The 16,422-nt window shown below is 40.5% G+C and overlaps 1 protein-coding gene across 1 annotated transcript in view; it reads right to left on the bottom strand.

The window, feature by feature from the left end:
- Positions 1-640: 640 nt before the first annotated feature.
- Positions 641-16,422, bottom strand: part of LOC145470330 (uncharacterized) — a 19,012-nt gene continuing 3,230 nt past the window's right edge. Inside the window, exons 2-17 of the mRNA XM_081454171.1 lie at positions 14,795-15,149; positions 12,850-12,949; positions 12,028-12,569; positions 11,218-11,421; positions 9,862-9,930; positions 9,459-9,531; positions 8,877-9,022; positions 8,247-8,370; positions 7,711-7,864; positions 7,074-7,195; positions 6,622-6,749; positions 5,845-5,970; positions 4,204-4,400; positions 3,283-3,466; positions 2,905-2,993; positions 641-2,139 (exon numbers count right to left, since the gene is read on the bottom strand). Coding sequence (XP_081310297.1) covers positions 1,188-2,139; positions 2,905-2,993; positions 3,283-3,466; positions 4,204-4,400; positions 5,845-5,970; positions 6,622-6,749; positions 7,074-7,195; positions 7,711-7,864; positions 8,247-8,370; positions 8,877-9,022; positions 9,459-9,531; positions 9,862-9,930; positions 11,218-11,421; positions 12,028-12,569; positions 12,850-12,949; positions 14,795-15,149 — 3,565 coding nt within the window. The 3' untranslated portion in view covers positions 641-1,187. The remainder of the gene's footprint in view (positions 2,140-2,904; positions 2,994-3,282; positions 3,467-4,203; positions 4,401-5,844; positions 5,971-6,621; positions 6,750-7,073; positions 7,196-7,710; positions 7,865-8,246; positions 8,371-8,876; positions 9,023-9,458; positions 9,532-9,861; positions 9,931-11,217; positions 11,422-12,027; positions 12,570-12,849; positions 12,950-14,794; positions 15,150-16,422) is intronic.

Genomic DNA, 16,422 nt, shown 5'->3' with positions numbered 1-16,422 from the left:
TAAAAGGCGCATTCGTGGCAAAGATCTAAGTTCACAGAAGTCGACTGTAAGGGTTGTATCCTCTGCTCAACGTGACACTCTTAAATCTTAAAATTAATAGATTAAAATTAAAAAATTAATAGATTTTTTTACATTAGGTCAGCTATCGACACATTACCTATAACGTTCAGCTTTATCTTTAAAACATTTTAGACTGCACTTTGTATTATTCATATTTTAGTGTAGATGTAGATATCTTAGTCCTCTCAGTTTTGTATTTTGTCTTAGTCTGTGTCCCCTTATTAGTATGGGTTTAACGAAGGCTATCGTGTGAGTTATGCTAATACAACTAGATGTCCAGAACATAAACACGTGCCTGCTGGCCCGTTAGGAAAAAGCTTCATTTATGGGGAAACCTGAACCCTCCCGAATGCACTGAGAACTAGACATTAAAACCTCGAGAGAGATATATTACCAATAAAAAAAAGAACTTTATTACTATCATTATTTTTACGAAGCAAACTTAAATAGCTCGGTATGCTTTTTACACTACAATATTATTATTGTAATGAGTGTCCATACTATGAAATATACGCCACAACATTCATGCATAAAGTGCTTATTTTATGCACGATGTAATCAGTCACCAGTGCAGTGATAACCAGGCAGAAATGTTCTTCTCGTTAAACTCAATTGCGCTAATCATGCCATGAATTTGAATACTTTTCCATGACACTGTAGCAAAGTTACCAGTTCATACTATACAAACATTTCTTTCAAAAATACAGTAAAACTCCGCATGTAAGAACCTAGTGGTTTAAGAACCTGCTGGCAGACATTTGCGACTGCAAAACCCCAAAATATAAGAACCTGTTTAGCCAAGCAAGATCAAGCAGGTTCTAATATGCCAGTCACAGTTTTAAATTATGATAAATATTTCAACCTAGGAGTGTGACTCTGAGATTGCAAATTTAGATTACCAGAAAATACGTGGTACAGTTGTGAATAAATGCTGTGTGTTCAAGAACCACACTTATGTTTATTTATTTTTCCAGTAATCAACAAGTATATCTCCTTCGTAAAAATTAAGAACCTAATTAAGAACCTACTTAGCCTAAATTTCCGATAACTACCCCAAAATACAAAAACCTATTTTTTCTTACAATCGGGTTTTTACTGAACTGAACAAGAATGACTTTGTGCTCCAGTTACACATCCAGAACATCTGTGACATCCATTAGGGAGACTCTCTTTACTCGCTTTCCTTTATCTTTCACTTCAACTTGTTGGGAATCATTGCCTTCACTTGCCGCTTGCTGTTGGTCCTTGGATTCACTATGTTCCTCCTGCTTTCTCTCTAATATTATCCCCTTAACAGATGCGACACCAGAGCCACTCGTACTTGTTCTTTCGTCATCTTTAAGCTGTTGCGCCTTCTCAGATTCAGAGGCTTCTCCTCGATGGGCATATTTCCCATCAACAGAGTCTTCAACTTCACCTGTTGTAAACTCACTTCCTTCCTCATTTCCTTCATCTTCTGTCAACTCTTCTACTTCTTGTCGGGAAAGCTCCTTCCTACACTCTTCCTGCACGCAACCATTACGCTTCAAAACTAATTCCTGCTTCATAGCTTCGTGTGCCGCCGAAGAAGCCATGGTGCTTCTGCGAGGAATGGCCGCCTTCCCCTTGGCTCTCCTTCGCATGGATTGCGAATGCTTTATCGTGTAACGTCTGGCGATGTTTTGAACCTGAGACATTCGCTTGTCAAAGTAAATCTTTCTTTCCTCCACATGTTGTCGCGTGCATTTCCACAGTTCCTTCCCTGAAACGCTGGCCATCCGTTTGCGGGGGATAGCCTGCAGATTACGTCTGTTCGCGCCATCTATGACTTGCTCCGTGTTAAAAAGGTCTTCCGATGTGCTGGTACGCCGCCTTTGAGAAGGAAGCTTAACAGAATGAAATCCTTGGTTCCCACTTATCAGCCCAAGCCTGGATTTTGCAGAACTTCGGTTACGACTGAATGGCTTGACGGGAATGGATTCTGGCGTCTCCATCTCTATTTCCTCCTCCTCGTCATCTTTGGTGGGGATTTCATCAGGTGGTTTAACAGAAACTTCCTCAACTCTCTCCATTTTAGGCTCAGCGGACAATGCTGGCGGACTGAAATTCAAATAAACAATTTCAAGCTTCGATTTTTTCATCCCGTAAGAGTGAATGCAATATCAGCATGATTGAGAAGATTTCAAAAACATATTTAGGCCACGAGATTTATTGTGATAAATAATCTGATTTGATGTCATGCGATGTCTGATCTCAAAACGCATAGATTTCTTTCCCTAGCTTCTGTTTCGATTGAGAAGATATATCAAGCACGCGAGACACTGCTTGACCACATTTCTATACTCCTCGAAGTAGGAGAATTTTCCACTGCGTGTCTTATTTTAAACTGTCTTCTCCATCAGTGTTTGGAAACGTGTTTTCTCAAACTCGTTAACAATTCATTTAGATAATTATGACTGTCCCGGTGTTTGGATATCTGATCTAAATCAGTATAGACTTCTACGATTTTATTTCTCCGTTTTCTCAATAGTTTAAGTTTCGATTGAGAAGATATATCAAACACTCAAGACAGTGTTTCACCACATTTCCAAACACCTCGAAGTTCGTCAACTCTCTTCTCGGTGTTTGAAAATGCGGTGAAACACGGTCTTTCGTGTTTGATTTATTACGTAACACACTCGCTCGTGTTTGACGCCTTACCCGTTTCTCAAGTGGTTTATGTCCCTGACTCTATACACTACTTTTGCATCGAGTAAAGTACTGGGTACGATATTCTAAAGCTGAGAAGTTACTGGATTTCTGACATACTTAAACATAACTTTAACGTGAAGAACCTTAACTGAGTAAAAACTGAAAGCAACTTACGCTTTAGTGAAGCAACTCAAGTTGAAGTACTTTGCTTCTAGAAACAACCAAGAGAGTAACAAAGATAACACTGTCATCCCCAACATAATCTGAAATAAAGGAATGAAACAACAACATTAAGAAAAAAAACGAACCTTTGTTACTTTCAATAAGTGATTTAGCACAAGTGCTGTTGGGGCTGAGCATTTACAGTAGAAACAAATTCTTCAAAGTAAACATAACCTCTGACATCTCTCAAACGGTGGAAAAATTTTTCGGTGGAAAAATTTAGCGCGCGAAGAAAAATGTCTTCTCGCACAGACTAATTTTGTAAGATTTCCCATTATTGTGGCTTTCTGTCGTCTCCATCATGTCATCTGGTCTCCATGGAATACTTACCACCAAGTGTTCATAAGGGTTAACTGTTTCCAGTCCAAATCTGGCCAGCACAGCGTTGCCATCTGTACTGATACAGTTCAATGTCGACTCGTATTCGCAGTTCAGACGAACGTTCAGTAACAAGATCTTTGTGATAGCTGCGTAGCCATAGAACTGTGGATTGATGTAGAATAATAAATTGTACCTGAAAGCAGGAAGAAAACCTGATTTTAATAGACTCAGCAGAGCACAGTCCAGAGCCTTAATGATACATTTTCTTACACTTTTTAACGCCAACTAATTTCAGTTCTAGGCTGTAATACGTTTCTTTCAAAATACTATTAAGCCCTGGCCAAACGGAGTCGCAAGTAGACGCAAGTTCTCAACTTGCGTCTACTTGCGACTCCGTTTGGCCAGCGCTTGCGTTCACATGCGTTGACTTGCGATGACTTGCGCTCACTTTGGTCGAGATCAAATTTGCACGCAAGTCGACGCAAGTTTTTCACCGTTTGGCCACCGAACCCAAGTCAACGCAAGTTGAGTGATGTCCATTAACCTATTATTAGCCAATGAAATACAGGATATGTCTCCCTTGAAATGAGTTTTTTGCGACATGCGTGTACTTGCGAGGAAACTTGCGAGTCCGTTTGGCCACCCAACGCAAGTCTCTACGCAAGTTCAACTTCTGGCTACTTGCGACTACTTGCGAGTCTGTTTGACCAGGGCTTTAAAGTGCTGAGAAGAATTCGAGCCATCTAGAGCACCCACACACCACCCGGATTCCGTATTTCGCATTGCAAAGATATTTCTGGTATGTCTGTTCTGCTATTTAGGATGTATAGAATCTAACTTTTAGATTTCTTTTGGCTCATATTATCAAAGAAATTACTACTTATTTTATTACAAGTTAGGAACTAAACACTCCAAAAACTGAAGACTTACACCACTGGCATTTGAGGCCTAGGCACTAGAAAACCTCCCGCAAAGCCTCCAATGGCGGACACCATTGGACAAATACGATGAGCGATCCCCGGATGTGCACAAATCACCATCATATAGACTGATATCCAGGTTTGGTTTAAAACCAATGAAATGATTGTCACCAGCAAGAATTTCCACAAGTTGTATGACGTCATCACCTGAAAAAGAAGTTGATAGTTGAAACAGTTAGAAATATGCCTCCAAATATGTACTCTTGTTACAATATAGAACATAAAACCAGCACTTTCAAATGCTTCCATCCAATTTCTGTTCCATTTATTTTGTTCTAGCTCGAAGACGGCTAAAAAAGGATATTCTCAAAATATGTCCATTTTGTAGATAATCTTGTCACATTTGACTTATTTACAAGTCTTTTCTTAACTTTTTACAACATCTTGAGGACATAACCCAGGAATAGATATCACAAACGTCATTTGTCGCTGGTTATCTGTCTTTAGCTAAGAGAACATTTATAAACAGGATGAAACTCGAACATGTGGTGGGAAAAAAAAGTAGTGGTTAAAATCAGACAATTTTAGAACGCACATCTACCCTAGTAAATGACCAATGACTGCTGACGAACTTTACACGAGTCTTTCAACCAATACCATCATGGCCAAACTGACCAATTACTTTCAATGGACCAGACTTATAACATCATCGACTGACTAACACTATTCACGTGACTTTGAAGATGACTTCCGCTCACCAACAACAGTTCTTTTCAGAACTATCCTCACCCGGACGATCACACTACACCAACTATCACATTCATCTTTCTTATTAGCTAGGGAAAATATAACCCCCGTAGCTTCAAGTGCCTATGAAGTAAAAAATAATTGCTGCTGATTTGAAAGGCTTTTCAAAGTAAAGAAAAATGGCGTTTTCCGTTTTGGAATATCTTTTTTTGTTTTAGAGATATTCACGCTTTTGTATTATAAGTGATGACGTCATAGGTGGTTCTACTAAAGCAGTTCAACACTCAATCAAGAATATCTCTAGAAATATTAAAGCAGTGTTCTTTAAACTTGGCACCAGAAATGTACATCACAAAAGAAACAAAATGACACCTGTCGTGCCGTCGCCATGACAACAGTTATGCCGCTGGTCCTGTTTTAATTAAAACGAACATTACCAGATTTTATCTTAAACAAGGATCATCCACTCCCAACAATCTAACGGGGAGAGTTAAGACAATATGGGAATCGTGTGTGTTCCCAGCAAAACCCTCTGTCCCTTTTCGAAGGGTTGCAAATTGGCATATTTGGTTTTTCACAGAAAGAGACTGGAGCCAAAAGTGTTGCCATGGCAACAACACAGAAGGTGTCATTCTGTTTCTTTTGTGATGCACATTTGTGGTGCCAAGTTTGAAGAACACTGCTCCAATATTTCTAGAGATATTCTTGATTCAGTGTTTTACTGTTCAAGTGGAACCACCTATGACATCATCACTTTCCTCATTTGCGTAATACAAAACCATAAATATCTCTAGAACGAAAAAAGATATTCTAAAAAGGGAAACGCCATTATTCTTTACTTTGATAAGCCTTTCAAAGAAGCAGCAATTATTTTTTACTTCATAGGCACTTTAAGCGAACTTACCATGAAATATGACATGGCTGAACACAATATCACTGGTAACACGCAAACTGCAGTCGTTCGAACAAATGTTTGGATGACATTCTCGTAAGATCTACCACAGCCATCTTGGCGCTCCAGGTGAAATATCTGATAACAAAAGACGCTACAGTCGGTTGAACAAAACAATGAAAGTCTATCCGACAAGGAAGAACATCAGATACTTACCTCTGTGGCTGTTAGCGTTGTTGTGGTGTGTTTGTCGTGTAAGAAAGTATTTTTGCTCAAGCAAACAGACAATGAGAAAAAAGTGATTCAAAAGAAAGGTATGAGTGTAAGTTAAAGTCTGCATACGAGCCAAGTGGCCCATCAGGCCGGAACTTATCAGAAGTATTTCTACTACTCCCTGTATGGGATGCTAGTTCATCAAAGGGTTTCCCCCAGCATTAAATTCGCCGATACCCATTTATACATTTGGGTGGAGAGAGGCACTGTGAGAGTAAAGTGTCTTGCCCAAGAACACAACACAATGTCCACGGCCAGGACTCGAACCCGAACCGCTCGATCTGGAGTCTAGCGCATTAACCATGAGGCCACCGCGCCGTGACTGTCAGTACGGGAACTCCTATTTTCAAGTGCAATAGTTATTAAACTGCAATTGTGTCCCCAGGCGCCCGTTCTGTTTCGTCGGGCGAAGAGCCGGAAAAAAAGGGGCACAGTACTTCATTGTTATAGGCCCATAATACCATGGGCACCGCGCTCAAACCAAAGAGGGACGCCTGGGGACGAGTCAGTACTTACACCCAAAGCTTTGTTGAGGTGCGCCATCAAAACGGAGCTGAGAAACAAAGGACTTGCACAGCAGTAAACACAATATGCTGACATCAACAGAACGCCGTCTCTATCCTCCGCTTGCCAATAGACAGTCCCTGCAAATACGGGCATAAACAATACCTTTTAGCTCATATTTAAAAAAAAATTGCTATTGCAAGGTTTTAAACCCATTTATCTAACAGAGATAAACATGAATAATCCAAGCTATCGTAACCTAAGCCCTGACCCCTATCCTTTGTTTTGGCTTGACACTAAGGTGACCTAGTCGCTTAACATGGCTTGGTCACAGCGTGATCTAGTCCCCTAAACATGGCGCAATATTAGCGTGACCTAGTCGTTTTAAAATGGCGTGACACTAACATGACCTCGCCTCCTTAACACTGGGTGACAATGACGCACTTCCTCTTTAATTTACGTACCAACAATAATTCCAAAGGCGAAAAAAATCAGCGGGAAATACAAGATTTGTCCAAGTGTTTGCTTCTCAGAAGCTCTGCTCTCCAGCACAAAAATTCTGTTCAACGACCCAGCTCCATCCACGCTGTCATCAACAAAAACCAGCAGCAAGTTAAACAGTATAAAATTCTACAGAAAACATAAATTAAAATACTTGTTGTGGAAATCGACACGAAAGGGATGCTATCTTTTCGACTAAGACCCAGTCCACAACACGCCCGAGGAATTTGACAACGCAGCTAATCCGCCACGAAAATTTCTCCGGCCTTGTGTGGACGGAAAACATTTGATGCGTTTTCAGAGTGAAACCTCCATTTTCAAATTCCTCTGGCAGAGTGTGGACAGGGCCTAAAAGCCTGGAAATATCGGGTGGAAAAATCACGTGACAGTGAAACGTCGGGTCAGACATTTCCGGAAAGTTTGTAACATCACGATAACCAAATAGACCGTTACAAAGGGGTACTACCTGAACGTTCTTTATAACTAGCCAAACGTAACAATGGATAAAGAATACAAACAACGCCCCTAGTCCGGTGCAGATTAACCGAGAAGGACGAAGTAGAGGTTTTAAAATGAAGCAGATCAAAGGGTTACACTTACATCCTACTCATTGTCTCCATGGTAACCGTTTTACTGGCATGTTCCTGTGACGTCGTGATGGCTTCTTGGACTGCCTGTGGTTCACCACTTGTTTGATAATAATCCAGAATAGCGCGGCGAGCTTGACTGCAGTTCAGTAAATCCATGATGGTGTCTACATTTTCAAATTTAGGAAAGAGAATATTCAGAAAGATCTCCGCTGCTTCTGTAATTCGCTGCTAAGGAAACGAGACAAAAATCTGAGGCGAGTCTCATCTCGCAGTGGCTAGTGGGACCATTACTGGGGGCAAAACAAAAGATGAGAGGCAGTAGCAGTCCCACAAAGTACTGCGAGACGAGACTCGTCCTAGATTTCTTCGCGTTGCCAAAAAGGCTAATATTTGGAGGAAAAATATAAGTGCATCTCTTTCGAGCTTAAGCGTATCTTCAAGATTTATACGAGCGCGTGCCATTAATCGTTGACAATAACACAAGTAGCTTGTTTCTTCAACATGTAACGTTTTTTCTAACGCTAACCCTAAAGGTAATTTTAGTACCTGCGGGATTTTTGGCGTCGATTTTCGGTGCTTCCTCACTCAGCTGATATTCTTCAGAAGTTGCACTAGCGTAAGCTTTGATGAATATTTCCGGTGCCATGGAAGGCTCCCCATAGTATGCAACCTGCAAATAAACAAAAGAATAAATTAACAAAGGGAATAAATTAGTAAACGAAGGAATAAATTAGCCAACAAAGCAATAAATTAGCAAACAAAGCAATAAATTAGCAAACAAAGCAATAAATTAGCAAAGAAAGAAACAAATAAGCAAACAAAGCAATAAATTAGCAAACAAATGAACAAATTGATGATACACTGCTCTCGTCCCATTATACGCAAAAACTGGGCGAGGAAAAAAAACACAAAGACAAAAAACTAAGCGACGTGTATAACAACAAAGGAAGGACGAGATGTTGAGTCAAACACTATATTCTGCTATAATATTTTGATTTGAGTTAACGAACTCGTAACCTCGCAAACGACACTGAAATGTTTCAATGACAATGGGCCTTTGACAGTTCCCGAAGATATCCCGAAGTTTACCGAATATATCACGACAACCAAAGGTAACAGGGCCCTGAGAGCCTCAGGGAGGGTTTTCTTATTAATTAAAGTAATCGTCTAGAGTACCTGTCCATCGCACAAGAAAAGAATCTTGTGAAAAAGATGAAAGATTTCCAGTCTTGGTTGATGAATAGTGAGAATAACAAGTCTGCCTGACTCAGCTACAAGATTCAGATGATTTAACAGCTCAAGCGAAGATGACGCGTCCAGACCTGAATTCAAAATCAGAAGCAAATTAACGAATTGCCTTCTTGATGTCAAGATAAATTTTCGTGTTTTTCTACCTCAGTGAACTACTATTTTCGGGAAAATGCACTAACCATGACTTGGTATCTCGGGGATGGGAGGAACTCCCTTATATAAGTTCTTTAGGTATGCGCGGCCGTAAAGGCATGGTTTTTGTAGCCGCTTTGGTCTTAAATAGGAGATAGATTTAAACGTTAATTTCTGGTCTGTTTTATAGTCTGGCTAGGAATTGCGCATATTCCTCTACGAAACTAATAACATTGGAGCCCCGACCACCCTCCGCCAAAAATTTTGTATAGTGCCCCTTCCTCTCGGACTTGGCATCTCCTGACAGTTTCTTTGTAATTGACAATTCTGAGTTTTGTCGATGATGAGAGAATATAAATAGACAAAAACCCAAACCTGAAGTTGGCTCATCGAGAAATAGCACAGATGGCATGTTAATCAGTTGAAGAGCAACACACAGTCGACGTTTCTGCAACATAAATCATTTGAGTAAGAAAATAGGAGACAATAAGCCTCATCTACAAGTAGAAGAACTTCATGGCAAAAGCAGTATTTAATTTTTGAATCGACTTTTAGTTTGAACGGTTTCACACAGACATGGCTACTACAAGTGTCATACTGCTCACAAATATCTGTGCTTCACTGAAGCCTGAAGAACGGTACTTTAACAGAACAATTTCCGACTCTAGTTTTTATTTGGAAAATAATGGTTAAACTTTGGGTTGGTAGGGTAGTTTACATGTATGACATACAGTCTTTCGAGCGAGTGATATCAATCTGCTAGCGCTGAACAACTCACTTGTCCTCCACTCAAACCCAGGCCCGTTGATCCACCAACCACAGTGTCGGCCATTTGCGTAAGTCCAGTCTGATATCGAGAAAGACAAGATCCGTTATCACCAATTGCTCATTTCCAAGTTACCTCAAGCCTCTCTGTCAAAGCGAGGCCTGGTGAACAACCATTCACATGAAAATGAGTTTAATTTGCATGTGAATGAAATCTCATTTTCATATGATGGGATGGGCACCAAGACTCGCTTTGAGAAAGAGGCTAAAGGTAATTCCGAAATGGTCTATTAAGGTAACGTCATTGGTGCACGATTTCTGTTTAAAGCTGGTGCTGTAAAGGGCAGATAACGGGAAATATCTGGATTGTAACTCGTTTATTGAACTTTGTATCAGTTGTCCTAACTACAGGCTATGCGATAGGTTTTGCACTAAAGAAAGCTTATAACGAAGTTTAACTGCAAGGTATTCCTTACAAGGTATGGTTGACAGAAGGAATTCCTTGCCTATCCACGCTGCTTACTTAGCTCAGTTCTTTAAAGTACAATTCGCGTCATAAACCTTAGCCCTGACTGTCCATAGTATAACAGGAATCTCCTGTTTACGTTACGCCACTGAACCAGACAAAGCAAAGCTTGGAGGAGGTCTCGATGATTTGGTTGAACAAAGGAAGTTGTCTCAAAATCTCAATTGTTCTTAAAAATACCCATTGGTGTCTGTCTTATGACAAGCACGGTCAAGGTCACTTAATTTGCGACGTGTATTCTGCGAGGAGGCTCCCCTTCGAGTCACACGCGCGAGACAACGCGAGAAACCACGCGCGAGTGAAGAGCGAAGCGATCCGGCGGGGAGGAGTCTGATGCGGAAGTGCAAGTGCTCGCTAAACGTAAGCCTGCTCATTGGTTGGCCATTTAGCACAACAATCGTCCAAGTGCGACTGGAATTGCGAAACACCAAAATAGCAGAAATTTCATTTCGTGGCATTCGAAGTTCGAGTGATTGATTGATTTACTGATTTGCCAAGTGGCGGGTAGCAAGACAAAAGGACATAAGTCCTTTACAAGGCCTGACTACCTAACCCATCCTAAATTAACGGACCCAAACCACCAAAGAATTTTAATTCCAGTTAAAAGTTCCAATGTAAGTACGTGACAAAAATAGTTCAAATTTACCCAATTTTAGGACTATCAAAAACACTAGCTTCTGCCATAATCGAATGAGTGTTTGATAGCCTTGTTTATGGCCAGAATATTCTTGGACGATTAAAGGAAAAGAAACAAGACAGTTTAATTTTAAAGGGTCGTTCCAGCTACATCTTTCCAACCACAGAGTTACTTGAATACATTTAAAACAAAACAAATAAGTTTACCTGAGCGATAATCTGCTCAACACGTTCGTATTTCTCTGAGGCGCTCGTCTCCTTTGGAAGCCTCATGTGAGCAGCGAAGAAGAGATTCTGTCGAACAGTAAGTTCTTCATAGTAAGGCACAGCGAGCTGTAACACATAACCAATCTTACGCGCGTACCAGCCTTGCACCTGCCCCAGACCAACCCCGTTGATGTACACTTGACCCTGAAATACATGAATGATAGACGTCAGTTTGTTAGGCATATGCTACAATTTGTATTAAAATTAACAAGAATGGATACTTCGAAACAGGCAGCGTTACGAAAATAGAGGGAAAATAAACCAAACCAGGAAAAGGTTCAACAGCTCGGCACATGCGTTTACAATCTCGGTACATTTCTTAGCCGTTCTCTGCTCTGCAGGCAGCGTGGCCGAGTGGTTAGGGCGTTGAACTTGAAATCTGGAGGTCGCGGGTTCAAGTCCCGCTCTCGGTAGACCCTAGTTCAACTCCTCGGCAACGTTTGTCATTTTACTAGGCGCTGATCTTGGTGTTGTTGTCGTCATTGCTTAAGCTCCCTATTATGCGGTATTTTTCCCTCTACACAAATAATACTGAGAAGTTTGTTTGCATTCGTTTGTTCATATTTAGTGTCTTAAATGGCTGGTGATACAAATTTTGTTTCTTCATCTCGTATTTTTTTTTTACATACGTTATTTTGTCCAGTTAGTGTCCTTGAAATCACAGCTAGTTATATCGGGGTTGGTTACACATCAAATTCTACCCAGTCATGGTGGTTTGTGCCCTATATCATGGAAGTAAGTTCTACAAACCTTGGAGTGACCATGTCGCCTTCTACCTGTAAACAAATCAAGTAGAGTTGTCTTTCCACAGCCCGAGGGACCCATGATCGCCACCAGTTCACCTGTGTTGAAATACGCCGACACTCCTTTAAGAATTTGCTTTTTGTTGGAACTCTCGCCCCTCTGACCGAAAGCATCAACCGAGTCCTTGGAGACTGGTGCCAGGAAGCTTCGTGACCCACTGTCTCCGTTACCATGGTTACCTTGTAAGAGCGGCAAATCACTTCCGGCAAAGGATCCACTAATGGAGCGACCGTCTTTGCTTTCTGTAGCAGGGTCTATTTGAATTTCTTGAAGAATTTCCACTGTGTCGGTTTCTTTATCCTTGCCATTTGACAACATACGACGTATTTTCCAGCCGCCATCCGCTTCATCTTTTTTATTTTCTTGATCCTCTTCTTGTAAGTCACTGCCAGAGTCTTCATCGGTGGTTGAATCTGGAACCACCAGTGATGACGTTTTACTGTCCCTGTCTCCTTTGGACGCGCTGCTGTTTTCATCAGAGCCAGGATCTGATAAAGAAACCAAGAGTTAGTAATTTCCAACCAAGAAAGCACAACTAAGGAAAATCTAACTATAGAACCTTTTTTAGCTTGGGCGGTTTGTTGCCCCATTCAGACTATGTAATGATACTCTTGAGAAGTTTTTCCAACAGATTTTCAAATACTCGCGCGCACATGAATGAAAAATCTTTAGGTGGATAAAAGATCAATTTTCTAGGAATATCCCGTTATCTTTAATGTGAAAACAAACCACAAGAGCTAAGAAAGTCTTTTAATAAATAATTCTCACCATTGTCACTTTTCTTCACTTTCTTCTTGGTCACATCTACTGTGTAAGTCAATGATAGGCAGGCAATGCTAACAGTTTCATCGGACTTGCAGAGTGGAAGCTAGAACACAAATACACGTACAATACACTTTATAAGTATGCATAATTAGCATTTGTAAAATATCTGAGCTACTACGCGAGCTCTCATTGGTCGATAGGTGTGTTAAGATGAGAGTATGTAAAAACGGTCGTGACGTTTAAGATTCGCGCGTATTTTTGAGAATCATTTTATAAAAGCAATAGAGCACTTTTTTTCCGTGTGTACATAGCCTCATCTAAAACCTCGGGGGACTGGGAGAATTCTCGAAAGTTATGCAAACCCTCGACTACGTCACGGGTTTGCATAACTGTCTCGAACTCTCCCAACCCTAGGAGAAAACACGGGAAAAGTTCTCTATTGCTCAAAAATCTACTAGCCTTCTATCACGACTGCCGTTATCTGATTGAGTACGCTACTCACTTTCTATTCTGTTGTAGATAGTGAGTAGCCTAATAGTGTGCGCTTGTTAACAAAATGGTGGCTGCTTCTCTGCGTTTTGGAGGTGTCTGTGAAGAGGATTTAGATACAGTTTTGAACGACTAGTGTGTTTACACCAAAACAATTAGATTATTCCTTTCATTTATTTCTATGCGTGATAGTTGACGAGGGCGCAGTAGAAATCTCGAGCTCATAATCTATTATGTAGATCGAGATAACTACTACGAGGGGAGGAGTGGGTGGAGGGGTAATTATGTTTCCAATCTAAATTTTCCTCTGTCGTAATTTCGAAAGATCCGCATCACTCAGCTCGCCTTCAGAATTTCATTAATTAACTGCCTGTCAGTTACTTTGAAGTTTCTGTTTACTGAAAAAAAAAAAAAAAAAAACCCGAGCAGGAGTTTCGTGGGCATTTTGATTTAAGGTGCTTGAAACTGTTTGATTTTGTATAAATTCTTGGCTTGTGCTGACAAAAAAAAAAACCACTCAATTGGTTACTGTAACACTTTTGGTTACTGTAACACTTCTGGCGTGGTGAAAATGTCTTGAGCTAGGTTTCTCAGGCCGGCATTTCAATAAGACAGTTAAATGTGTCAATTAATTTCTCGACTCCGATTAATAACGATTGACTAAGACAAAGTACACAAAGAAAGCAAGCAAAATCGTGAAAGGCTAAGTAAAGGCTCCTTATTGAAAACGCATTCTTAAATCACTTTCGATAGACGACTCTAACCATTCGGAGGACTCGCGTCTCAAACTCACGAAGAATAGAGTGTTGAAATCACGAATATCGGTCAGTAATTCAAGTACTTCATGGATCACGCAAAACCTTCAGGTCACGGATCACGAAGAATAATTTACCAAATTGACGTTTCACGGAAAATAAAATCAGCTAATCACGCTAATATCCTGTATACGAAGCTTCTCAGGCATCATGCGAATAGCGCAATCAAAACCGTTTTAATTTCCTTTGCTCGACAAGCAAACACATAATCGATTCACTTCTTACTCTCCAAGATGATGTAAGGGATTTATCGATACAAGGACATATGAATACAACAGTTGCTGTCAAATATTTAATAACAAACGACTTGCTACTTTTTTCTTTTTCCTTCCTTGGTTGTCATAAATTCAAAAAATATTGTTTTTTGTCATTTCACTCTCTTTATGACATTGCTTTAAAGCAAAAAACCTGAAAAATGTTATTTTACGAAAGCTGGGAAAAAATGTACTGTATGATGGGCCACTCATTGTTATTATGGACACATTAGAGCTAATAGACATGACGTAAGAATAGAAACTAAAAGAAGGTGGAAATTAAGTCAGGTATAGTTGAGGCTGGGGTGGAAAAGGAGGGGGGTTGGGCACACATTAAAATGGGTGTGGCAAGATTTGGAAGAGGGTGCTCTTTGAACAACAGTTTCCTACCTCCTTTCTAGCTTGAGAAGTTTCACTGTCATTCAAGTATCTTGTCTGTCTTTTCATCAAGTAATGGTAATAGCACACAAAGCCTGCTTTTAATGCAAAACAAACTACGGTGATCACTAGGGATAATGCAATGATCACCGCCTTCACAATCTCACGCCAGACCTCGCCTATATCCTGAAAAACCACTTTGTCGGGGCAGGTGGGATTACAGTGAGCACCAATACAGCTGTCAATATGTTTGATGGAACTTGTGTTGCTCGACTTGACCCATTTCGAAAGGAAATCTTGAATGCTGATGCTAGTATCCCCTTGCTGGATTTTTGTAGAAGACCACGTTCCACTCTTAATTCTATGACTAAAGGGAAGGGTCACAAACTACACTAAGAAAGACACTTCTATACTAGACATCTAACGTGAACAAGACCTCTCCAATGTGTAGTTCCAGAAAATATTTATACTCCCCCCATAGAAGGGATTGGAATTTCCTTGGGGGGGGGGGGGGGTCTGTAAGATCAAAACATTTAATTAAATGAATGAGGCTTAATTGGAATTTCCAGAGGTGTGCGGGGGAGGAGGGGTTAGAAAAAAATCCCTTCCATGGGTGAGATATAGATATTTTCTGGAACTACACAAAAGATGTTGAACATGGTGTTCGAGTTGGATATCTATACGGAAGAACACGATTGCTTTAAAATATACTTACGTTAGATTTCACGTGTAGTGTCACGTGACTTATGATGTAAACAAACCGGGAAAGTTCGGGCATTCTAGTCAACCACACGAGTTCGATAAGTAGTGTTCTAACAGAATGGTCACGACTAGAAGATGTGCTTTTGTTACGTGTAAAAACGATTCCCGATACCCTGAATCGTGGAAAAGAAACCCAAACGGCGATCCAGCGAAGTTCTTCTATTTTCCTGGCGCAGTTAGACAAAACGAGAGAAGGCAAAAAGTGGTTAAAAGCATGTCACCGCGGTGACTCGCTCGTGTGCACGAAAGACAGTTACATTTGTAGTTTACATTTTGTCGGTGGAAATGGTCAGACAAAAGAGGATCCTGATCCTATATCTGCCGTTGCCAGTAAAGAAAGGGTGCGTTTATCAATATGTGTTTTCATAACATTTTTTGTCGTTTGAATTAATAGTTTTATACCGTGCCTAGGTGTCGTGACTGAATCGTAAACGAAAGGCATCTTGTGAACGGGAGGCAGACAAAGCGAGAAGCAAGAAATTTGTCTTGAACGATCAGTGGCTAAAACCCTACTGATGCTTAATCGCCATACTGGCAAATCTAAAGAAGAACGTGCCGCCGCCATGACTCTTTTAGATCTGAGCTCAGAACCAGTGGCGAGTTCAGGAGAGCCTGACGAGAAAAGCATGCAGAAATCAGGGGCACCCAACGGATCGTTTCGGAAAATTATCTGTTCGGAAGGCCTTTAATCCCCTCTAATTTTCTGAAGAGAATTGTCGCCTCGAACATTCGTGATATGAGAAATTCAATGTCTGTTGTTTTCGGATTGTTAATAATGTCGTTTTGGGTACCGAAAAAAGGTCAGCTATCATTTTCGGAAAGGTGATAACACCTAAGGTTTTCGGGGAATGGACAAAAAAGCCCTAAACAATTCGAGA

Source organism: Orbicella franksi, chromosome 15 (genome assembly GCF_964199315.1).
Source record: "Orbicella franksi chromosome 15, jaOrbFran1.1, whole genome shotgun sequence".
Classification (NCBI taxonomy): domain Eukaryota; kingdom Metazoa; phylum Cnidaria; class Anthozoa; order Scleractinia; family Merulinidae; genus Orbicella; species Orbicella franksi.
The sequence above is the reverse complement of the archived record's forward strand: the minus strand, read 5'-3'. Positions and strand labels throughout refer to the sequence as shown.